General features: G+C 42.1%; 1 protein-coding gene across 1 annotated transcript in view; it reads left to right on the top strand.

The window, feature by feature from the left end:
- The window catches only part of LOC117507537 (transcription factor SOX-13-like), a 265,912-nt gene that overhangs the window by 236,890 nt on the left and 2,485 nt on the right, over nt 1-26,537 (top strand). Inside the window, 2 exon segments of the mRNA XM_034167405.1 lie at nt 10,882-11,052; nt 22,519-22,735. Coding sequence (XP_034023296.1) covers nt 10,882-11,052; nt 22,519-22,735 — 388 coding nt within the window.

Raw genomic sequence — 26,537 nt, 5'->3', positions numbered from 1 at the left:
CCATAGATAGAGCGCACCATAGTCAGAGAGCACCATAGATAGAGCGCACCATAGTCAGAGAGCACCATAGATAGAATGCACCATAGACAAAGAGCACCATAGATAGAATGCACCAGAGACAGAGAGCACCATAGATAGAACGCACCATAGTCAGAGAGCACCATAGATAGAGCGCACCATAGTCAGAGAGCACCATAGATAGAATGCCCATAGACAAAGAGCACCATAGATAGAATGCCCATAGACAAAGAGCGCCATAGATAGAATGCACCATAGACAAAGAGCACCATAGATAGAATGCACCATAGACAGAGAGCACCATAGATAGAATGCCCATAGACAAAGAGCACCATAGATAGAATGCCCATAGACAAAGAGCGCCATAGATAGAATGCACCATAGACAAAGAGCACCATAGATAGAATGCACCATAGACAGAGAGCACCATAGATAGAATGCACCATAGTCAGAGCGCACCATAGTCAGAGAGCACCATAGATAGAATGCACCATAGACAAAGAGCACCATAGATAGAATGCACCATAGACAGACAGCACCATAGATAGAGCGCACCATAGACAGAGAGCACCATAGACAGAATGCACCATAGTCAGAGAGCACCATAGATAGAATGCACCATAGACAAAGAGCACCATAGATAGAATGCACCATAGACAGAGAGCACCATAGAGACCACCATAGACAGAGTGCACCATAGACAAAGAGCACCATAGATAGAACGCACCATAGACAGAGTGCACCATAGATAGAATGCACCATAGTCAGAGCGCACCATAGATAGAGCGCACCACAGACAGAGAGCACCATAGACAGAGACCACCATAGACAGAGTGCACCATAGTCAAAGAGCACCATAGACAGAGAGCACCATAGATAGAACGCACCATAGACAAAGAGCACCATAGATAGAATGCACCATAGACAGAGAGCACCATAGATAGAGAGCACCATAGACAGAGTGCACCATAGACAGAGACCACCATAGACAGAGTGCACCATAGTGAGAGAGCACCATAGACAAAGAGCACCATAGATAGAGCGCACCATAGACAGACAGCACCATAGACAGAGACCACCATAGACAGAGTGCACCATAGTCAGAGAGCACCATAGACAGAGAGCACCATAGATAGAGCGCACCATGGATAGAGTGCACCATAGACAGAGAGCACCATAGTCAGAGTGCACCATAGACAGAGAGCACCATAGATAGAGCGCACCATAGACAGAGGACACCATAGATAGAGCGCACCATAGTCAGAGACACCATAGATAGAATGCCCATAGACAAAGAGCACCATAGATAGAATGCACCATAGACAGAGAGCACCATAGATAGAACGCACCATAGTCAGAGTGCACCATAGTCAGAGAGCACCATAGATAGAATGCACCATAGACAAAGAGCACCATAGATAGAATGCACCATAGACAGACAGCACCATAGATAGAGCACACCATAGACAGAGAGCACCATAGATACAATGCACCATAGTCAGAGAGCACCATAGATAGAATGCACCATAGGCAAAGAGCACCATAGATAGAATGCACCATAGACAGAGAGCACCATAGATAGAACGCACCATAGTCAGAGCGCACCATAGATAGAGCGCACCATAGACAGAGTGCACCATAGTCAGAGAGCACCATAGACAGAGAGCACCATAGACAAAGAGCACCATAGATAGAGCGCACCATAGACAGAGAGCACCATAGACAGAGAGCACCATAGACAGAGAGCACCATAGATAGAGCGCACCATGGATAGAGTGCACCATAGACAGAGAGCACCATAGTCAGAGTGCACCATAGACAGAGAGCACCATAGATAGAACGAACCATAGACAAAGAGCACCATATTCAGAGCACACCATAGATAGAGCGCACCATAGACAGAGCGCTGCATAGTCAGAGCACACCATAGATAGAGCGCACCATAGACAGAGCGCTGCATAGTCAGAGCACACCATAGATAGAGCGCATCATAGACAGAGAGCACCATAGTCAGAGTGCACCATAGACAAAGAGCACCATAGATAGAACGCACCATAGACAGAGAGCACCATAGATAGAATGCACCATAGTCAGAGCGCACCATAGATAGAGCGCACCACAGACAGAGAGCACCATAGACAGAGACCACCATAGACAGAGTGCACCATAGTCAAAGAGCACCATAGACAGAGAGCACCATAGATAGAATGCACCATAGTCAGAGCGCACCATAGATAGAGCGCACCACAGACAGAGAGCACCATAGACAGAGACCACCATAGACAGAGTGCACCATAGTCAAAGAGCACCATAGACAGAGAGCACCATAGATAGAACGCACCATAGACAAAGAGCACCATAGATAGAACGCACCATAGACTGAGAGCACCATAGATAGAGAGCACCATAGACAGAGTGCACCATAGTCAGAGAGCACCATAGACAGAGAGCACCATAGACAAAGAGCACCATAGATAGAGCGCACCATAGACAGAGAGCACCATAGACAGAGACCACCATAGACAGAGTGCACCATAGTGAGAGAGCACCATAGACAAAGAGCACCATAGATAGAGCGCACCATAGACAGACAGCACCATAGACAGAGACCACCATAGACAGAGTGCACCATAGTCAAAGAGCACCATAGACAGAGAGCACCATAGATAGAGCGCACCATGGATAGAGTGCACCATAGACAGAGCACCATAGTCAGAGTGCACCATAGACAGAGAGCACCATAGATAGAGCGCACCATAGACAGAGGGCACCATAGATAGAGCGCACCATAGTCAGAGAGCACCATAGATAGAATGCCCATAGACAAAGAGCACCATAGATAGAATGCACCATAGACAGAGAGCACCATAGATAGAACGCACCATAGACAGAGAGCACCATAGATACAATGCACCATAGTCAGAGAGCACCATAGATAGAATGCACCATAGGCAAAGAGCACCATAGATAGAATGCACCATAGACAGAGACCACCATAGACAGAGTGCACCATAGACAAAGAGCACCATAGATAGAATGCACCATAGTCAGAGAGCACCATAGATAGAATGCACCATAGACAAAGAGCACCATAGATAGAATGCACCATAGACAGAGATCACCATAGATAGAGCGCACCATAGATAGAGAGCACCATAGACAGAGTGCACCATAGTCAGATAGCACCATAGTCAGAGAGCACCATAGACAAAGAGCACCATAGACAAAGAGCACCATAGATAGAGCGCACCATAGACAGAGAGCACCATAGACAGAGACCACCATAGACAGAGTGCACCATAGTCAGAGAGCACCATAGACAGAGAGCACCATAGATAGAGCGCACCATGGATAGAGTGCACCATAGACAGAGAGCACCATAGTCAGAGTGCACCATAGACAGAGAGCACCATAGATAGAACGCACCATAGACAAAGAGCACCATATTCAGAGCACACCATAGATAGAGCGCACCATAGACAGAGCGCTGCATAGTCAGAGCACACCATAGATAGAGCGCACCATAGACAGAGCGCTGCATAGTCAGAGCACACCATAGATAGAGCGCACCATAGACAGAGAGCACCATAGTCAGAGTGCACCATAGTCAGAGTGCACCATAGACAGAGAGCACCATAGATAGAATGCGCCATAGACAGAGAGCACCATAGATAGAACACACCATAGTCAGAGTGCACCAAAGACAGAGAGCACCATAGATTGAACGCACCATAGACAGAGAGCACAACAGTCAGAGTGCACCATAGACAGAGAGCACCATAGATAGAATGCACCATAGACAGAGAGCACCATAGATAGAATGCACAATAGACAGAGAGCACCATAGTCAGAGTGCACCATAGACAGAGAGCACCATAGATAAAACGCGCCATAGACAGAGAGCACCATAGTCAGAGCGCACCATAAATAGGGTACACCATAGACAGAGAGCATCATAGATAGAGCGCACCATAGACAGAGTGCACCATAGTCAGAGTGCACCATAGATAGAGTGCACCACAGTCAGAGCTCACCATAGTCAGACTGGACCAGCTGTTGCCTTCTCCTTCTCCAGCTGCTGGGGTCCACAATACTCAGGCATCTTTGTGCTGGACCATGCACAGAGAAATGCACCAAATGTCGAAGCTGAAGCTCACAAATTTGATACAGAGTCATTCTAGCGGTACCAAGGATCCTCTGAAGAGATCTAGTACCAATGATATGCAGCCATTGTCTTAGGTCAAGGGTTAGCGACCAAGTTTCACAACAACACAGTAAGACAAGCAGCACCATGGGCATGTACTGGTTAATGAATTGCATGGATGGATGATAAAGTTTGAGGAACACAAATTCTTGCTTGCCTCTACTGGTGGTTGGCTCTCACTGAAGTATTGTATCACTTCCTGTTCCGGAGCACAGCGGTGTTTTGCTGTATCTGTTAAATCTGCGCAGTTAGATTGATCTAGTTAACTAGATAACGATTTGTTTCACAGTGTAATCTTCACGTGCCTTAACTAAAGCACTCCCTCTGCTGAATCACCTCTAAATTATTTACACATTATTCACTTTGTGTGTTTTTAGGAATCCGCTAGCTTAGCGCAGCTACTAGCTCTTAGCCGATTTAGCATGGCGACTTCTCCTGTCTCACCTGCACTTTTCTGCTCTGGGTGTGAAATCTTTAGTTATTCCTCGGCCTCCTTTAGCAGTAATGGTACTTGTAATAAGTGTAGCTTATTCGTAGCTTTGGAGGCCAGGCTGGGCGAATTGGAGACTCGGCTCCGCACCGTGGAAAATTCTACAGCTAGCCAGGCCCCTGTAGTCGGTGTGGACCAAGGTAGCTTAGCCACCGTTAGTTCCCTTCCAGCAGATCCTGAGCAGCCGGGAAAGCAGGCCGACTGGGTGACTGTGAGGAGGAAGCGTAGCCCTAAACAGAAGCCCCGTGTACACTGCCAACCCGTTCACATTTCTAACCGTTTTTCCCCACTCTGCGACACACCCGCCGAGGAACAAACTCTGGTTATTGGCGACTCTGTTTTGAGAAATGTGAAGTTAGCGACACCAGCAACATAGTCAATTGTCTTCCGGGGGCCAGAGCAGGCGACATTGAAGGAAATTTGAAACTGCTGGCTAAGGCTAAGCGTAAATTTGGTAAGATTGTAATTCACGTCGGCACTAATGACACCCGGTTACGCCAATCGGAGGTCACTAAAATTAACAATGAATCGGTGTGTAACTTTGCAAAAACAATGTCGGACTCTGTAGTTTTCTCTGGGCCCCTCCCCAATCGGACCGGGAGTGACATGTTTAGCCGCATGTTCTCCTTGAATTGCTGGCTGTCTGAGTGGTGTCCAAAAAATGACGTGGGCTTCATAGATAATTGGCAAAGCTTCTGGGGAAAACCTGGTCTTGTTAGGAGAGACAGCATCCATCCCACTTTGGATGGAGCAGCTCTCATTTCTAGAAATCTGGCCAATTTTCTTAAATCCTCCAAACCGTGACTATCCAGGGTTGGGACCAGGAAGCAGAGTTGTAGTCTTACACACCTCTCTGCAGCTTCTCTCCCCCTGCCATCCGCTCATTACACCATCCTCGTAGAGACGGTGTCTGCTCCCAGACCACCAATAACCAGTAAAAATCTATTTAAGCATAAAAATTCAAAAAGAAAAAATAATATAGCACCTTCAACTGCACCACAGACTAAAACATTTAAATGTGGCCTATTAAACATTAGGTCTCTCTCTTCTAAGTCCCTGTTAGTAAATGATATACTAATTGATCAATATATTGATTTATTCTGCCTTACAGAAACCTGGTTACAGCAGGATGAATATGTTAGTTTAAATGAGTCAACACCCCCGAGTCACACTAACTGCCAGAAAGCAGTAGCACGGGCCGAGGCAGAGGATTAGCAGCAATCTTCCATTCCAGATTATTAATTAATCAAAAACCCAGACAGAGCTTTAATTCATTTGAAAACTTGACTCTTAGTTTTGTCCATCCAAATTGGAAGTCCCAAAAACAAGTTTTATTTGTTATTATCTATCGTCCACCTGGTCATTACTGTGAGTTTCTCTGTGAATTTTCAGACCTTTTGTCTGACTTAGTGCTTAGCTCAGATAAGATAATTACAGTGGGCAATTTTAACATCCACACAGATGCTGAGAATGACAGCCTCAACACTGCATTTAATCTATTATTAGACTCAGTTGGTTTTGCTCAAAATGTAAATGAGTCCACCCACCACTTTAATCATATCTTAGATCTTCTTCTGACTTATGGTATGGAAATTGAAGACTTAACAGTATTCCCTGAAAACTCCCTTCTGTCTGATCATTTCTTAATAACATTTATATTTACTCTGATGGACTACCCAGCAATGGGGAATAAGTTTCATTACACTAGAAGTCTTTCAGAAAGCACTGTAACTAGGTTTAAGGATATGATTCCTTCTTTATTTTCTCTAATGCCATATACCAACACAGTGCAGAGTAGCTACCTAAACTCTGTAAGTGAGATAGAGTATCTCGTCAATAGTTTTACATCCTCATTGAAGACAACTTTGGATGCTGTAGCTCCTCTGAAAAAGAGAGCTTTAAATCAGAAGTGCCTGACTCCGTGGTATAACTCACAAACTCGCAGCTTAAAGCAGATAACCCTTAAGTTGGAGAGGAAATGGCATCTCACTAATTTAGAAGATCTTCACTTAGCCTGGAAAAAGAGTCTGTTGCTCTATAAAAAAGCCCTCCGTAAAGCTAGGACATCTTACTACTCATCACTAATTGAAGAAAATAAGAACAACCCCAGGTTTCTTTTCAGCACTGTAGCCAGGCTAACAAAGAGTCAGAGCTCTATTGAGCCGAGTATTCCTTTAACTTTAACTAGTAATGACTTCATGACTTTCTTTGCTAATAAAATTTTAACTATTAGAGAAAAAATTACTCATAACCATCCCAAAGACGTATCGTTATCTTTGGCTGCTTTCAGTGATGCCGGTATTTGGTTAGACTCTTTCTCTCCGATTGTTCTGTCTGAGTTATTTTCATTAGTTACTTCCTCCAAACCATCAACATGTCTATTAGACCCCATTCCTACCAGGCTGCTCAAGGAAGCCCTACCATTAATTAATGCTTCAATCTTAAAATGATCAATCTATCTTTATTAGTTGGCTATGTACCACAGGCTTGTAAGGTGGCAGTAATTAAAAGGCACTATTAAAGGCACTGCGCTGCGGTGGTTTCAATCATATCTCAACAAAAATATAAACGCAACACTTTTGGTTTTGCTCCCATTTTGTATGAGATGAACTCAAAGATCTAAAACTTTTTCCACATACACAATATCACCATTTCCCTCAAATATTGTTCACAAACCAGACTAAATCTGTGATAGTGAGCACTTCTCCTTTGCTGAGATAATCCATCCCACCTCACAGGTGTGCCATATCAAGATGCTGATTAGACACCATGATTAGTGCACAGGTGTGCCTTAGACTGCCCACAATAAAAGGCCACTCTGAAAGGTGCAGTTTTGTTTTTTTGGGGGGAGATACCAGTCAGTATCTGGTGTGACCACCATTTGCCTCATGCAGTGCAACACATCTCCTTTGCATAGAGTTGATCAGGTTGTCAATTGTGGCCTGTGGAATGTTGGTCCACTCCTCTTCAATGGCTGTGCGAAGTTGCTGGATATTGGCAGGAACTGGTACACGCTGTCGTATACGCCGGTCCAGAGCATCCCAAACATGCTCAATGGGTGACATGTCCAGTGAGTATGCCGGCCATGCAAGAACTGGGACATTTTCAGCTTCCAAGAATTGTGTACAGATCCTTGCAACATGGGGCCGTGCATTATCTTGCTGCAACATGAGGTGATGTTCTTGAATGTATGGCACAACAATGGGCCTCAGGATCTCGTCACGGTATCTCTGTGCATTCAAAATGCCATCAATAAAATGCACCTGTGTTCTTCGTCCATAACCGATGCCTGCCCATACCATAACCCCACCGCCACCATGGGCCACTTGATCCACAACATTGACATCAGAAAACCGCTCACCCACACGACGCCACACACGCTGTCTGCCATCTGACCTGGACAGTGTGAACCGGGATTCATCCGTGAAGAGAACATCTCTCCAACGTGCCAAATGCCAGCGAATGTGAGCATTTGTCCACTCAAGTCGGTTACGACGACGAACTGGAGTCAGGTCGAGACCCCGATGAGGATGACGAGCATGCAGATGAGCTTCCCTGAGAAGGTTTCTGACAGTTTGTGCAGAAATTCTTTGGTTATGCAAACCGATTGTTTCAGCAGCTGTCCGAGTGGCTGGTCTCAGACGATCTTGGAGGTGAACATGCTGGATGTGGAGGTCCTGGGCTGGTGTGGTTACACGTGGTCTGCGGTTGTGAGGCTGGTTGGATGTACTGCCAAATTCTCTGAAACGCCTTTGGAGACGGCTTATGGTAGAGAAATGAACATTCAATACACGAGCAACAGCTCTTTCCTGCTGTCAGCATGCCAATTGCACGCTCCCTCAAATCTTGCGACATCTGTGGAATTGTGCTGTGTGATAAAACTGCACCTTTCAGAGTGGCCTTTTATTGTGGACAGTCTAAGGCACACCTGTGCACTAATCATGGTTTCTAATCAGCATCTTGATATGGCACACCTGTGAGGTGGGATGGATTATTTCAGCAAAGGAGAAGTGCTCACTATCACAGATTTAGACTGGTTTGTGAACAATATTTGAGGGAAATGGTGATATTGTGTATGTGGAAAAAGTTTTAGATCTTTGAGTTCATCTCATACAAAATGGGAACAAATCCAAAAGTGTTGCGTTTATATTTTTGTTGAGTATATCTAATAGATTACAATTTGTTCATGTAAATGGGGAATCTTCTTCACAGACTAAGGTTAATTATGGAGTTCCACAAGGTTCTGTGCTAGGACCAATTTTATTCACTTTATACATGCTTCCCTTAGGCAGTATTATTAGACGGCATTGCTTAAATTTTCATTGTTACGCAGATGATACCCAGCTTTATCTATCCATGAAGCCAGAGGACACACACCAATTAGCTAAACTGCAGGATTGTCTTACAGACATAAAGACATGGATGACCTCTAATTTCCTGCTTTTAAACTCAGATAAAACTGAAGTTATTGTACTTGGCCCCACAAATCTTAGAAACATGGTGTCTAACCAGATCCTTACTCTGGATGGCATTACCCTGACCTCTAGTAATACTGTGAGAAATCCTGGAGTCATTTTTGATCAGGATATGTCATTCAAAGTGCATATTAAGCAAATATGTAGGACTGCTTTTTGCATTTACGCAATATCTCTAAAATTAGAAAGGTCTTGTCTCAGAGTGATGCTGAAAAACTAATTCATGCATTTATTTCCTCTAGGCTGGACTATTGTAATTCATTATTATCAGGTTGTCCTAAAAAGTTCCCTGAAAAGCCTTCAGTTAATTCAAAATGCTGCTAGCTAGAGTACTAACGGGGACTAGAAGGAGAGAGCATATCTCACCCATATTGGCCTCTCTTCATTGGCTTCCTGTTAATTCTAGAATAGAATTTAAATTCTTCTTCTTACTTATAAGGTTTGAATAATCAGGTCCCATCTTATCTTAGGGACCTCATAGTACCATATCACCCAATAGAGCGCTTCGCTCTCAGACTGCAGGCTTACTTGTAGTTCTTAGGGTTTGTAAGAGTAGAATGGGAGGAAGAGCCTTCAGCTTTCAGGCTCCTCTCCTGTGGAACCAGCTCGCAATTCGGATCAGGGAGACAGACACCCTCTCTACTTTTAAGATTAGGCTTAAAACTTTCCTTTTTGCTAAAGCTTATAGTTAGGGCTGGATCAGGTGACCCTGAACCATCCCTTAGTTATGCTGCTATAGACTTAGACTGCTGGGGGGTTCCCATGATGCAATGAGTGTGTCTTTCTTTCTTTCTCTTTTTGCTCTGTATGCACCACTCTGCATTTAATCATTAGTGATTGATCTCTGCTCCCCTCCACAGCATGTCTTTTTCCTGGTTCTCTCACTCAGCCCCAACCAGTCCCAGCAGAAGACTGCCCCTCCCTGAGCCTGGTTCTGCTGGAGGTTTCTTCCTGTTAAAAGGGAGTTTTTCCTTCCCACTGTCGCCAAGTGCTTGCTCACAGGGGGTTGTTTTGACCGTTGGGGTTTTTACGTAATTATTGTATGGCCTTGCCTTACAATATAAAGCGCCTTGGGGCAACTGTTTGTTGTGATTTGGTGCTATATAAATAAATTGATTGATTGATTGATTGATTGATTGATTGATTGATTGGTTGATTGATTGATTGATTGATTGATTGATTGATTGATTGGTTGATTGATTGATTGATTGATTGATTGATTGATTGATTGATTGATTGATTGATTGATTGATTGGCTGTGAGTGGAGAAATTGTGCATAGTGCATGTGCATTTTGTATCCCCAGTTATACAGCTTCAGGCCTGTTCAACTTTCAGCAGGACAATGATCCGAAGCACCCTAAGCTTGGTTTTGTTTCTACTAGTAAGTTCTTTTGGCAGATGTGGCGACGAGTCTGCTAAAAGCTGATTTGGCTCAGGTTTTTAAACAGGATTGCCTTCCTGATGCAACTCCACATTACGTGTGAAATGGGCACAGAAGCAGGAACTTGCTGCTTTGGAAGCACACTGCACACACCTTTGAGCAAGAACAATATTGCAGTGAAAATCAAAGAGGATGTTTTATATGAACATAAACGTCTGTGGAAAGCAAAAACACAGAAGTGGGCTATTGTGATTCATGTCCAGCAGGTGTCCTCTGACTACAGCTCTCTCTGTCGTGCTCTCTCTCCTGTAGGTGCCATCTCCGTTCCTGCCCCAGGTGGCTACACGGAGACCCGGTCTGCTCCCTCATCCAGCCACATCAAGAGACCCATGAACGCCTTCATGGTGTGGGCCAAAGATGAGCGTAGGAGGATCCTGCAGGCCAACCCAGAAATGCACAACTCCTCCATCAGCAAGATCCTGGGTGAGTGAGGGTTTCAGGATGTCTTCACGTCTAACCCCCTCAACCACACACAATCATTTCAAAAGCACGTGTTATTTCCTCCACCCAGGGCTGGACTGAGACAAAATTGGGTGCTGGACTTTTTGGTTCAGACTGGCCCACCACTACAATCCGTGTACAGAGAGAGATGGGTGTAGTATTTGTGCTGGAGACCCTCTTGTCCTGTGCACCAACAGCATTTCCTGTGTATTCCTTTTGTGAATTGTTCTGTAATTTATGTCTGTAGCATGGCCCAAGCAGAGGGTCACCCATTTTGATTCTGGTCTGCTTCAGGTTTCTCTCTCAGGGGGAGTTTTTCCTTACCACTGCTGCTCTGGGGGTTAGTAAGGTTAGACCTTACTTATGTGAAGCGCCTTGAGGAAACTCTGTTGTGATTTGGCGCTATATAAATGAAAATAAATTGAATTGAAATTTCAGATACTGCGCTAACTCGCCCCCGTTGAAGTACATATAAACATGCAAGCCCTTAATAGCAGTCCTAAACTAAACAGCATCCCTTTATGTTCTGGAGCCTTGAATAAAATAAACGATGACGACACAGTATGTTTCTCGCTTGCTGTTAAGAAGGATGCTGGAGAAAGGATTTAGGATTCAAGTGTGTTTATTTATCGCACACTCACTCACGCATAGGCGGTGAAAATGTCATGTCATTGACAGGCTGGCACATGGGACGGGTGAAATAATCTATGGGTGGGCTTTGGGTCTCTGGTGAGATCATTTCCACAGGAGATGATGTACCAGTCCTGCTGCTGCCCATCACAAACCTGGACATGAAAAGTAGAGGAATAGTGTGGAATAATGTGAATACTCATGTACACGTGATTTCTTGTTTTTTTTTTATCTTTAATAAATTTGCAAAAGTTAAAAACACACACACACACACACAAAACCTTTGTCATTTTGCCATTATTATTGTGTGTAGAATTTTTTTGGGGAAAAATTAATTTCATCCATTTTGGAAGAAGGCTGCAACATAACCAAATGTGGAAAAAGTGAAGTGCTGTGAATACTTTTCAGGGGCACTTCAAAAACCAATCTGTGTGGCCAGAACAACTCTGTGATGCATTCTTTAAGAGAAAGACCACACAAAAATTGTCTAAGTAAACCCCCTTTTTCCATCAGTTGGCCAGATCAGGAACACCTTCCTACAAGTAGGTTTATTTGCATGAGTAAGTAGGAGTGACCTTTCCCTCTCTTTTGAAACATTCAGTGTTGATTGAAAGTTCTTTTGTGGACAGTTCACAAATTAACAGATTGGTAGGAAGAGAAACTAGAATTTCCAGATATCGCTCTACCCCCTCAACCCAGCCACAACCTACTCAGTGCAAAGTATCACATAAAAAAAAGAACCCCATCAAAATGAGCTGTAATTCTGGACCACAAGCATCCTGTTGCACGTTGTCACTTCCTGATAGTATTTTAGTACCACGAAAATTTCCACCCTCATGGTTTTAAGCTGGCTGAGTGTTTTTACTCTGAGTCGACTTCCTGTCCTGCTAATAAATCCTTTGCAAGACTTCCTGTGTATCTGCAAGAAATAATTAGAAGATAATGATAAAACATTATGATAACACACTAGTATTTTCATGTAATTTCGTAGAGTTTATAGAGGTTTCCACAATGTTGCATTTTTTTTTCCTTTTTATAAAGCAGTGCTTCAAGGAAACAATTCTACACTGTCACAGTCACACTTTTTAGTAATGTTAGAAAGTCGTATTACCACACCATAATTTTGTAGACTCCCAGCAATGTTGCTACAACATTGTGGAACCAATATTTTACAGGAAATATTTAGTAGATTTGGGTGTTACTCAAATAGTCCTCATACATGTTGAAAGTTATGAAAAAACTATATATGTCCCCACACAGGAGTGAACCAAGGCTCTCTCACACATCAGTCAAACGTCTGACCACTCTTCCACATTGACTATCAATGAGGAGAAATGGTTCAGAACAACATGAACAGGTGATCTTCAGTGTTGCAGCACCTTTTTTGGGCGTCTACAGAATGCTGTTATATGTCATCATTACTATAAAGTCATGTTGGGACAAAGTAGAATTGTTTGCTGATGAAGCAGAAGTGTGCAAGGGTTGTCTTAATCATGACTAGCAAATACCTTGCAAAACTTTAATATGAAACTATAGATTCTATCAATAGTTTGTAGTAATATCTGGTGGCCTATTTTTGCTAAGTATGTGTGTCACTGTCTTTCTGTTTTCAGGTTATTTGGGGTTTTTTGTGTGTTTTGGTGGGGGGTGATATTTCAGTCATATTTCAGTGATATTTTGTCACTATGCTTCTTCAACCTCACAAAGCTTGGGCTGAAAGAAATAAGTATTTTCATGTTTGATTAATCAATCAGTTATTTCCTTTATTACTTGTTAGGGCCATTAAATAGTGAAAAATGTCTATCATTGTTTACAGGGAGCCCAGGACGATGCCTTCAAGTGTCTTCTTTTATACGCAGCTTAAAGATACTCAGTTTACTGCCAGAGAGCAGTAAAAAAAAGTTAAACACAAGACCTAGTAACATAAACCAGAAAATATTTGGTAACACTTTACTTGAAGGTATTGTCATAATAGTGACATGACACTGTTATAGCGGTTACATGACAGTCATGAATGTGTCATAAACATTTACAACTGCTGTCATTAACCCTCTGGGGCCTACGCCATCGTATAAGATGGCTAAGACCAAGCTTTACTAAATTATAAATAACTTTTGAATGATATGAGGTAGAAACTTACTTTTTTTTTTTACTGAAAAGTTAACTCCGCGGACTTTCAAACCGCCATTGGCCATCTTTGTACTCCTCATAGAAGCTGTGTGATGATGTGCGCAATGTGAGTGTCCAATCGGAATTGGTTCACCGTCACATGGTTTTCCAAAATCCAATCATAGGGCAGATTTACCTCACGTGAAAAGCCAAAGATTATTTTCAGGAGTGATATGTTACTAGTTGGCCCATTTGAGTAGCCCCCTGGGTGCTCCAATGAGTACATACTATTAGTACATACTCAGTGCACCCTGCGCCATTACGCACATCGATCAGTGAAAGCAGGAGCAGACGGAGAGCCTCTGATGACAGTCTTATGTGCTCAAACAAAGAGTGTGTAACTATCAGGATTGCTCCACTAGTTTGCATCTGAATCTTACTGGATAACTCTGTTGCTTTCTCTGCGTAAAGCACTGTTTACCATATCAATGGACAACAAAACACATAGACCATTTTATATATATTGTTCAAAATGTGCATTTGTGTTTATTGCTTGAACCTTTTTGTTGTACAGCTTTTCACACAAGACCTCAAATTACCTTTATAAAGTGTCTAAACAGTTGTTTATTATAGTTTGCTGTGTGTTTTGAATAAATGTGTGTGGAAAATTATTTTTCGCTTTTTTTCCTTGCCTATTTTTGATTGTAAACTTTTATTACACTTATAAAACACAACAAAAACATATATATTCTGAAAGCACAGGTTGTCCTGAAAAAAAAGAGACATAAAACTTGACTGTGGGATGCAGGGAGAGCTTGTTAACAGCAATAATAAAACATTTATGCCAGGCGAGTGAAGTGTCCAAAAAATGCCTTTGAACCCCAGAGGCTTAAGTGTCATTCAGTTTTTGTAATCACAATTAGACATTTTTGGGTTGTCTTGATTATGACAACTTGACATTAATCAAACTGACATGACCAGAAGTTGTTTTTGTCATGACAAACAGAACAGATACGGATACAGATAGTGGTGTACTCACTCATCCCTCATTTTAAATTAAATTAAGAAATTCTAAATTAATAAACTGTAAATTAAAACATTGACGATATGTGAATGGATCCAACGAGCTGAACATGACTCCTCCATGTGTAGACGAAAAGCAACATTGTCATACAGAAGCAATAGTACAAAGAGCCGTTTGTGGCTGGAACGTAGGTGTGCACACGGCCGTTCCAGCCACAAACGTCTTGCGTGTGCGTGCATGTTCTTTCCAAGGTGTTTAGTATTCCAGTAAAATGACAGAGGTGAGTATGCAATCCCACGTCACAACATACCAAACATACCACAAATGACTGGGTGAAACAAACAAACAGTGAGGTAACAAAAAAGCAATTGTCAAAAACAACAGCGGGGAGTAACACTTATGAAACGTAATTATCAGGTGATGACAGACATGACAGGAGGCAAAGGCAAATGTAATCGACCAACAAAGGAAAGACAAATGGGAGTGGCTTGAATTAAAAACAAACTAATGAATAAACAGATGCAACACATTAGGGGAAGGAAAAACATACAGATGAGAACCGAATGAACACAAGGTGACTGAAAACTAAAAGCGGCATCTAAGGGTAAATAGGAAATAAAGTAACGATAAGATAATACAACAGAGGAAGGAACAAAACCAACATAAAACTCACAAAAGTGGAAATAAACCCATGTATAAAAACCAAACAAGACAAACCAGAACTACTAATATAACAGAAAACATCACAATTGCAAAAACAGATACCCAAACAGAAATACAATCATCAGTAAGTAAGTCCCTTCGGCTGCTCCCTTGTTTGCACTCGGGGTCGCCACAGCAAATCCAAGTTGGATCTGCATGTTGAATTGGCACAAGTTTTACGCCAGATGCCCTTCCTGACGCAACTCCACATTACATGGAGAAATGTGGCAGGGGTGGGATTTGAACCCGGAGGCTTCTGAACTGAAACCAAGCGCATTAACCACTTGGCATGGCACAAATAAATAGACACAAAGCAAAATGGGGAAAATCTAGTCATGATCACGAGGGCTGGGACACTAGGACATGGCAGAAGTGTCAGATGCTGCGCATGGCTGACAGATGTGATCATGACAACCGTGCACGGCAGAGAGGCCAGAGAACAAGACAGGGACTCACAGACAGGATAGGTGACACAGACAATGGAAGAACACCCATACATACACACACACACACACACACACACGCACGCACACACACACACACGCACGCACACTAACACACACTGGATTCAACCACAAAAGGGGGGAACACGCAACACACACACAGACCAAGGGGAGGGTGTGCCCACACACACCAGACGCAGAGCGCCAAGGGTGTAATTTTGAACTACAAATTGGGGGGACAAAGTGCGAGGCCCGCAGGGCAGAAGCCCATAGGCTGGGGGTCTGGGGGCCGCTTTAGGCCCCCAGAAGCCAACGGTTTCTAGATAAGCTCAGATGCATTCTGAGCATCCAGAACAGTAATTTTAATGTTTGAGGAAAACCAATAAAGTGCACACCATTTGACTTATGCAATTTGAAAACTGTGGATATAAGTAACTTTATTCTGAGAATAGCCAGCATTGATTTTATTAACATCCTGTGTAATAAGGTATCACTACATGTGTAGAACACAAAAAGAATGATAGTTGAGGTTTTCATTAAAAAAAACAACTGCAATGTGGTAAATGTATTCATAAATATGAAAGAACAGACTCTTAATAACTATTAACAATCGCATGCTGTATTTTTTTTTTCTCAAGATTTGTTTTTGCATAAGTTTGAAAAAACAACAGTTCATAAGTTTAGGATAAGTTACTTATCATGAATTTAATTTTCGAAGTGGCACTAATGACAACGCTCATACTGAACATAATTTCACTTGCATAGACTGATTTTGGAGATCAAGCAATAATTGCAGATGGGCTTTCTGAGGTCCCAGATAGCTTTTCTGATTTCCTTTTCTAACTTTCAGAATTTAGTAAATTATCATATGGTCCATTGATACTTATGTGTAGACACTAGTCCCTAGAGGCAGCTATTTTTGGTTTCAAATCTGGGCAAATGCAGTCCCAGAAAATTCCAAATGTGACAAACAAGAAACAGGTGTTGTAAACAAGTCAATGCTGCTAAAAATACAAACTTGCAGAAACAAAGATACTATTCTGACATAGTTTTGCACATAAGAGTGACATAGCATGTTTCAAGTACACACATATATGGCAGAAGGTGGGGGGAAATACCATATTCTGTCCCCCCCGTTTGAAAAAGTGGGGGGGGGGACATGTCCACCTATCCCCCACCAAATTGTGCCCATGCAAAGTGCACACCCACACAGGCCATGGGACACAGATACACACTCGCACATCCACACCCACACACCCATTACAGATGACAAACTCAGGCAGCAGAACGGCAGGTGTGCAAACATACACACAGGGCCAACCAACATGCATTCACACAGGACACACTGGAGACAGACACGAAAAGTGACGTGACATAAAAGACACCGAACCCCAACAGTCTTTGTTTCTGTGTAGGCTCTCAGTTGTCCAGGTGGTTTCATAGTAGAGAAGCTTGAATCTTCGACTGGACTGGGTTGCTTGACGCGAGAGCGTTTCGCTTCAAATCGCAGAAGCTTCCTCAGCTAAAATTCTTGCTCTGGTGGTCTGACTTCTGTCTTGACTCTTGTAGAGAAGAATGATCAAGAAGTCACAAAAGCTGGAGTTTTAAACCTAACCAGACCCCTCCTACCGAGAGGCAGACTGCTATAGGCTAGTGACTAAACAATAGCTCTAATTAGCACCTATTGTGCTTTAGTTAGCACCCTCCTAAAAAGATAGCTAACTTTAGAAACCACTTAACATTTAACCTGAGATGCAAACAAAACAATGTTATTCCCAAATACATGAAGCAAAAGGCACTAGAAGCAGGTCACACAGCAGAAAAGATCCAGCACAGTTACCTTAGGAGGATTTTGGGTCTTAGAATTAGAAGGCTTCATTTTAAAATATTAGACCTCCAAAATAATCTTGATAGTCTGCACAAAATGTTAGAAACTTTAGTGGAGGAAGAGGCCCATAATAAGATCACAAAGTTCATAGTTAAAATTCAAATGGCTGAGCATTTAAAAGTAAGGAGCGGCAAATCAGGAAGTTTCACAACCTTTTAGTGCAGAAAAGGCGTACTTTCAGTGGGAGTATTTTTAAAGATACAACTGACAAATTAGTGACAACAGGGAAAATTGGGTAAAGAATCTCTCCAACAGGGTTCTTACACAGACAGAAAAAGGATGTGCTCGCTAAAGGACTAAATTTCTCAGTGACCCCTAAACATATACCGACAGTAGATTACGTCACTGCAGTAGAGTCAGCCATTAAACATAACAGTTTGTCAGAGTAAGAAGCTGGGGACCTCCGACTAAGAGTCCGTCCAACATCACAGGAGAAGAACGGAAAGCTTTGTCAGCACTGCAAAAGGACCAAAGCATCCTTATCCTGCCAGCGGATAAAGGCAGATGCACGGTGGTCCTGAACACATCGGACTACGAGGCCAAGATCAACAACTTGCTCAGTGACTCAAATACATACGAACGTCTGAAGAGAGACCCCACGAGCGGCTATAAGAAGAAAATCATTAGCTACCTCCAAAACCTGGAGAAAGAGGGACTCATCGACAGGCAGACATACTACAGACTGTACCCTGGGGATGCCACTCCATGCATCTATGGACTGCCCAAAATCCACAAACAGGACGTGCCACTCAGGCCTATTGTATGTAGCACAGATTCCATCACGTACAATTTGGCCAATCACCTCAAGTGGATTTTGGCTCCTCTAGTGGGTAACTCAGACCACCATGTGGAGAACACACAAGATTTTGTGAACAAGATCAAGGCCCTGCAGCTGGAGGCAGATGAAACAGTCGTGTCATTTGATGTGACTTCGTTGTGAGAAGACAGCCTTGACATCTTTCACGGGCATCTCTCCCAGTCACTGGTTCAGATATGTTGATGACACATGGGTTAAAATCAAGCAACAGGAAGTTGAGGACTTTACAGAACACATCAACTCGGTGGACGCCAATATCAAGTTCACACGTGAGGATGCCAGAAACAACCATTTAGCCTTCTTGGACTGTGATGTTACGATTGGAGAGAACAGGCAGCTCCAGACAGGGGTTTACAGAAAACCAACTCACACTGACCAATATCTGCTCTTTGGCTCAAACCACCCCCTTGAACACAAGCTCGGGGTGATCAGGACGCTTCAACACAGAGCCCTACAGGTGCCCACAACTGCAGAGGGAAGGGCTAAAGAATAACAACTTGTCCGGAAAGCCCTCACAGTATGTGAGTACCCACGATGGTCCCTGGACAAAGTGCAGAAGTCCCAGAGAACAAAGAGACCAGATAGACAGGAGACGGAGACAAGAAGAAGAGGAGTGTTGCTCCCTTATTTAGCAGGAGTAGGGGAAAAAGTACAGAGGATCTTCAGACAGCACAAAATCCCAGTTTACTTTAAACCGGTTAACACCTTGAGACAGAAATTAGTTCACCCTAAGGACAGGATCCCTAGTTACAAACAGAGCAATGTAGTGTATTCTATCAGATGTCAGGAAAACTGTAACGAACACTATATAGGTAAGACTAAGCAACCTTTACACAAAAGGCTATACCAGCACCGCAGAGAGGGCACCAGTGGACCTCAGTCTGCAGTTCATCTCTACGTTAAAAACACTAACCACACGTTTGAGGACAAGGAAGTTAAAATATTAGCCAGAGAGATGAAATGGTTTGAGAGAGCGGTCAAGGAGGCATTCTTTGTGAAACGTTTGAAACCCAGCCTTAACTGGGGAGGGGGTCTGAGACACGCTTTATCCCCTGTTTACAATGGGGTACTCAGGTCAAAGCAGTTTCAGTCTTTTGTTCATGGTAATGAGTCATTCACGTCATCAGCAGAGTCGTCAGGGGAGCCATCAGGAGAGGGTCTGTCCCATCATTAGGAGGGACAGCTGCCCTGTCATTAGGAGGGTGCTAACTAGTGCACAATAGGTGCTAATTAGAGCTATTGTTTAGTCACTAGCCTATAGCAGTCTGCCTCTCAGTAGGAGGGGTCTGGTTAGGTTTAAAACTCCAGCTTTTGTGACTTCTTGATTATTCTTCTCTACAAGAGTCAAGACAGAAGTCAGCCCACCAGAGCAAGAATTTTAGCTGAGGAAGCTTCTGCGATTTGAAGCGAAATGTCCTCGCATGAAGCAACCCAGTCCAGTCAAAGATTCAAGCTTCTCTACTACCCAACAGTCTTTGGATCTTTTTTAGAGCAGGTGTCCTTTTTAAGAACTGTAAAAACAAATGTAAAAGATAAAAATAGTAGATAAAAACAGTAGAACAGATTCACTTTGTTGTATAATTGTAATGTTAGAGCAAATAGAGAAATACACACAGGGACAACACATACTTTATATTTTAATATAGTGAAACAGATTTATCTGATGCTCCTTCAGAAAGTCTCGTTCCTCAGTCAGCTCATTGATTTTGCCATTCTACCTTTATCTCCAGCATTTTTATTTCATATGCTCTTCTTTTTTCAAACAACATCACAGTTTGGGGCCATTGAAACACCTGAGGCAGAAGTCCATTTATTAAAATACAAGAAAACTAGAAAATCACACTGAATACCATTAGAAGCAAAAATATAAGCGCTTTGAGAAAACATTGAGACATTATAAAGCACAATGTAAATCTCATCCATTTTTATTATTTATTTTATTTATTTAAACAGTGCAGAAATACTTAAAGATAAAAGTAGTTTTGAATCTAAAGGTATAACAGACAGGATAAAAAAATCACAGCAAATCATAGATGTACATATATTTTTCCATAACTGTGTGAAAAATACTTTTGTATGTAAATGTGCCGCGGGCTGAGCCTCGCGAGTGACATTGGGGTTGTGTGCTTTCCTCTGGGTTTGAACCTCGCGAGTGATGCCGGGGTTGCAGTTCCCAATGCTAATTAGCTTGTTAGCAATTCTCGACTAAACAAAACTTACTGATTGTTTCACTGCTCGCTGTATTTTCCGCTGTTTCAATCTCCTCACTGGCACTGGATGCATTGTTCCTGGCATGGGTCTGCACACAATTTCGGACAGATTTTGGCATATTTTAAACTTTAACAGACATTTTTTATCACATGCAGCTGTTGCATGTGGTTAGGTATACCGTCCTCTTTTGATGACGTAACAAAAGCAGGACAGGGAGCAATCATGCGGAATTGGTGAGATAACAAAAAGAAAGTTCTTAAAACTCATCAAGTGACTCACGAAGTTGCTATTGAGAAAATTAATTCATTATTTTATTCATTCAAGACTTTATTAAGGACACAGGGCACCAGGTCCATAAGAAGGATACATACATTAACAAATGTGTAAAAAACCATAAATAGTTTTCGCTTTAGAAAAGTTCATTAAAAAAGACGTAACTAGCTATTAGCAACTGCATAAATTATTCATCATTGCACAATTAGTAAATCATTTATTCAGACACTTCCTAATCATTCATACATGTCTAATTCATGGTGTAATAGTGCATGCATACATGCACTTACAAATAATTTGTTCATGGTTTCTTAAGTATGAAAAAACAATGAGTAAACACATAAAGCATGGACCTATTCATTAGAAGTAAAGCATGAATTAAATGTATTAGTCAATTATGACAAGTATGAGTCATCCTTATTTAATGATTTGTTACTAATTCACTTCATATTTATTTTTGCTTAATTAAGGCTAAATAAGTTCTAGTTATTATAAAGTGCGACTGAATAATCATTATGTCAACTTGCCATAAACACAGAAATAGATGCATCTTTTGTTAATGAAAAGTTGTCATAATAAGGACATTCCAAAAAATTTCATATCAAGTTGTCATGAAAAAGACATTTTCTGGCCATGCAACTTTGATTAATGTCAAGTTGTCATGACAAAAACCGAATGACACTGAGCACACAGCAGTTGTAGATGTTTATGACATTAACATAATATTTTTGACACGTTCATGACTGTGTCATGTAACAGTTATGACAGTGTCATGTCACTATTATGACAATACCGTCAAGTAAAGCCTTACCAAATATTCACTTTAAAATTTAAATTACAGAAATTCTTTTTTAACTAACTGACTCAACACAATTAATTAATTATTAAAATAGCTGTTGATTAATTGTTGCAGCTCTATATGAAGCTTACACTAGTATGTGCAACTATCAGTGCCTCAAAATGTGGAAGATTGCCAAAAAATGCTGTTTTGCGACCAACGTCAGTCTGTAGCTGCAGCAAGGGTAACCTTGTCCATGTCAAAATATTTGTTGACCTGAATGTATAAATTATTAAAATACTAAATTGTGTTTCAGAACAGTACTTCAATACATCAGCCTTGTTTTACAGAGAAATATCTTCCATAGTACTGTAGATGATGGATTGTTGAATTTTGTACCTTTGTTTTTGTTTTGTTTTGACTTTTAAAGATAATCTGCATCTTTATGGGCATCAGTCACACATGGTCTAACCAACATAAATAAACAATTTTTTTTTTTACAAAATCTGACTTTCATGTGTTTGTAGATTTCGGAAAATGAACTCTTTGTCACCTGTGTTGTTCTGTTTGCAGGTTTCAGGTGGAAGGCGATGTCTAACCAGGAGAAACAGCCTTATTACGAAGAGCAGGCAAGGCTGAGCAGGCAGCACCTGGAGCGCTACCCCGACTACAAATACAAACCCCGGCCCAAACGCACCTGCATCGTAGAGGGACGGAGGCTCAGGGTAGGCGAGTACAAGGCCATGATGAAGAACCGTCGGCAAGAGCAGCGGGCGACTTACGTACACAGGTAATACCAAAAACCACTATGGGGACACATGACTACTACATTGAAATCACAAAACAATATGTAATCCAACAGAAATGCATGTGTACATACATTTAACATGTTTATGCCCTTAGAACCAAAGTCATCTCACAAGTGGCTGTTTCTAAGCTTATATGATAAATGGTCATTCTTACAGAAATACATGCAGTTGTAACTGAAGAGGCAAGCATGCTTAAACACGTGGAATGCGACCTGTAGCATACTTTGTCATGAAGTGCATACTGCATTATTCACATATAATACGAGCAAAGCGTCGCAGAGCGGCGCGAAGCTCACTCTTATGGTAAACAAAGGCACAAACTGTAAATGGCACAAAACACAAAGGCAAAAATTAGAAATGGCATAAAACAATCTGGAAATTGCACAAAAAAAAAAAAAAAAACTGCCCAGTGGAGAAGAAGCCACAAACTGGACAAGATTGTCATAAAAAGCCGTAAAAAGCCAAAAACCAGAAATGACATGGTGACATGCTGAAGAGCTTCGCTCGTTCATATCCGCGACATACATATTATACAAAAGCCGGCTGAAAGGTTCTGCCTCCGATGTGACTACTTCAATAACAAGCAAGATATTGAAGTGAAACGTGTATGAGAAAAAATCCTTTGCTTATTGACTATCTTGAACCTCGCGAGCATGATACAAGTAAAACTCATCTGCATGTTGTCACTGTCAATTATTTGTGCCTGCAGTTTCAGGCACGCCCAGAATTGAAGCGGGTTCAACCTGGAAAAGATACAATTCTTCAGCTTGGCAATGCTCGTCCGCATGAGTTGACAAAAACAGAGGATGCATTGCAGTGGCTCAAATTTTACGAGAGCTTAGTACACCTGCTCTACAGTCCAGATCTCACACCCACTTATTCCTTTTTCTCAAGCTGAAAGATCATCTGAAAGGACACATTACACTTATCATGCAGAGGTACAAGCAGCTGTGTCTTACTGGTGAAGAGACAAGACCCCTGATTTCTTAACTGACTGAATGCAAAAAGTTGTCCGGTGTTGCAGACCGAACGGTCTCCCCTAAAAAATTGATGAAGATATCCAAGGATATCTTCCCCCTCACCCTGGAAATCGCTCCCACCCCTGAAAGACAACATTCCTACAGGGCAGCACTGAATAAAGCTAACCCAAACCTTGATAAGGCACAGTCCGGATAGCAGCCCAGTCTCACATTTTTTTTCTCGTCCTCATGCCCCCCGTCACGAAATGATTCCAATTTTCAGGACATGTTTTTTAACTCACTATTACTAACCCTACTCCTACCCCAACCCTAACCTTAACCATAACCTAACCCTACTCCTTGCTCTAACCCTAATCATAACCACCCGACCCCCCGCTGCACTTTTAATTACATGCCCCCATCACGGAATGAATTAGAATAAAGTTGTGCTCCCATGATGAGAATTTTGCACTTTTCATGACAATATGATGAACCAATAGATTAAAGTATATTTTGTGCTGCTGAATCACAACATGCCGTGAGACTGGGTTGCGGATAGAGCAATGTGGAATGTGGAGCTCCTACTGACACAGTACTGTGGCAGGAGCCACTTCCAAAAATTAAAGCCCTCTGATGTCTTTCATATTGAATTGTGTTTTTCGAGGACCTGGCAAAATGATTGCGCTCCCATCCTCGCAATTGTGATCTATTTATCAATTTGCTGATGTTTTGCCTCCATTTGAGAAAGAACCAGTGTGACAAACTAACATGAGCATGGGAGGAATACAGTGCCAGTTGACCAATCACTGGCTGTCAGACTGCACACTGACAGACATGCTGGTTTTAGCCCCAAAATGATCCTTGATCTGGATCCACAAGTGTTTCTGTGTAGGCTCTCAGTTGTCCAGGTGGTTTCCATAGTAGAGAAGCTTGAATCTTTGACTGGACTGGGTTGCTTGATGTGAGGACATTTCGCTTCAAATCACAGAAGCTTCCTCAGCTAAAATTCTTGCTCTGGTAGTCTGACTTCCGTCTTGACTCTTATAGAGAAGAATAAAACAGAAGCCAACAAAAGCTGGAGTTTTTAACCTAACCAGACCCCTCCTACCGAGAGACCGACTGCTACAGGCTAGTGACTAAACAATAGCTCTAATTAGCACCTATTGTGTTCCAGTTAGCACACTCCTAATGACAGGACAGCTGTCCCTCCTAATGATGGGACGGAAGTCTCTCCTGGTGGCTCCCTTGACAACTCTCCTGATGATGTGAATGACTCATTACCATGAACAAAAGACTGAAACTGCTTTGACCTGAGTACCCCATTGTACATAGGGGACAAAGCGTGTCTGAGACCCCCTCCCCAGTTAAGGCTGGGTTTCAACTGTTTTACAAAGAATGCTTCCTTGACACCTCTCTCAAACCATTTCTTCTCTCTGGCTAAGATTTTAACTTAACTTTAACTTAACTAAACTTAACTAAACTAAACAACTTAACTAAACTTTAACTTTAACTTAACCACACATTTGAGGACAAGGAAGTTAAAATCTTAGCCAGAGAGAAGAAATGGTTTGAGAGAGGTGTCAAGGAAGCATTCTTTTGTAAAACAGTTGAAACCCAGCCTTACCCGGGGAGGGGGTCTCAGACAAGCTTTGTCCCCTGTTTACAATGGGGTACTCAGGTCAAAGCAGTCTCAGTCTTTTGTTCATGATAATGAGTCATTCATGCCATCAGGAGAGACTTCCGTCCCATCATTAGGAGGGACAGCTGCCCTGTCATTTGGAGGGTGCTAACTAGAGCACCATAGGTGCTAATTAGAGCTATTGTTAAGTCACTAGCCTGTAGCAGTCGGCCTCTCGGTAGGAGGGGTCTGGTTAGGTTAAAAACTCCAGCTTTTGTTGGATTCTGTTTTCTTCTTCTCTACAAGAGTCAAGATGGAAGTCAGACTACCAGAGCAAGAATTTTAGCTGAGGAAGCTTCTGCGATTTGAAGCGAAATGTCCTCACGTCAAGCAACCCAGTCCAGTCGAAGATTTAAGCTTCTCTACTATCCACAAGTGTTAGTAAATCCAATGTGCCAACACATGTCATCCATCCATTCCTGAGCTTTATAAAACATGATAGTGAGGAAATGAAATGGGATTTAACAATATTTTGTCTGAGTTTTGTGGACTCGAGAGCAGTGGCTCAATGCCTCCAAATGTGAAATACTGTCAGCAGCTCCAAAAGCTCTTTTCAGTCTCGAGATACCAACAGAAGTGATGCAGCTGTTTGTCATTCAGTCAGCTGTTAAGAGGGCGGAGTCACAGCTTAAAGTATTTCCTCGCCTCGCAGATGAGCTTATATTTGTGTCTGTTAGCGGAATACTGTTAGTTCACTCAAGTTGCAAAGCAGGGGGATAGAACTGGTCCTGTGTCCCTGCGTGTGTGTGTGTGTCTGTGAACATGATAATTAAAAAAGAGCTGGGTGGGATATTTCAGATATTTTGAGATGACTAACTTTTGGAGAGGATCGGCCAAAGGTCAAGATCAAGAAAAACTTGGTGCACAAAACATATTTTCTGCTATATCTCCACAACCAGCAGGGCTAGAGAGAGAAGATCTAAAGGTGATACTATTCTGAAACATATGTGTGATTGATTGGTGTAAAAAAGTCACAGACAGAAGTCATGTTTGATCAGAGTGCACAAGGTTTAATTTCAGCATGTGTTTTGTATTTTATACAAAGCTTAAGTTTTATTTATTTATTTATTTATGGTCAGAAATCAAGATAAAGTGATGCATGTTGTAAATAAGAATCAAAAATACTAATGGATCAGTAAACCTGTA

The sequence above is a fragment of the Thalassophryne amazonica genome, chromosome 3 (genome assembly GCF_902500255.1).
Source record: "Thalassophryne amazonica chromosome 3, fThaAma1.1, whole genome shotgun sequence".
Lineage (NCBI taxonomy): Eukaryota > Metazoa > Chordata > Actinopteri > Batrachoidiformes > Batrachoididae > Thalassophryne > Thalassophryne amazonica.
Note: the sequence above shows the minus strand (reverse complement) of the source record. Positions and strands in the feature narration are given on the sequence as shown.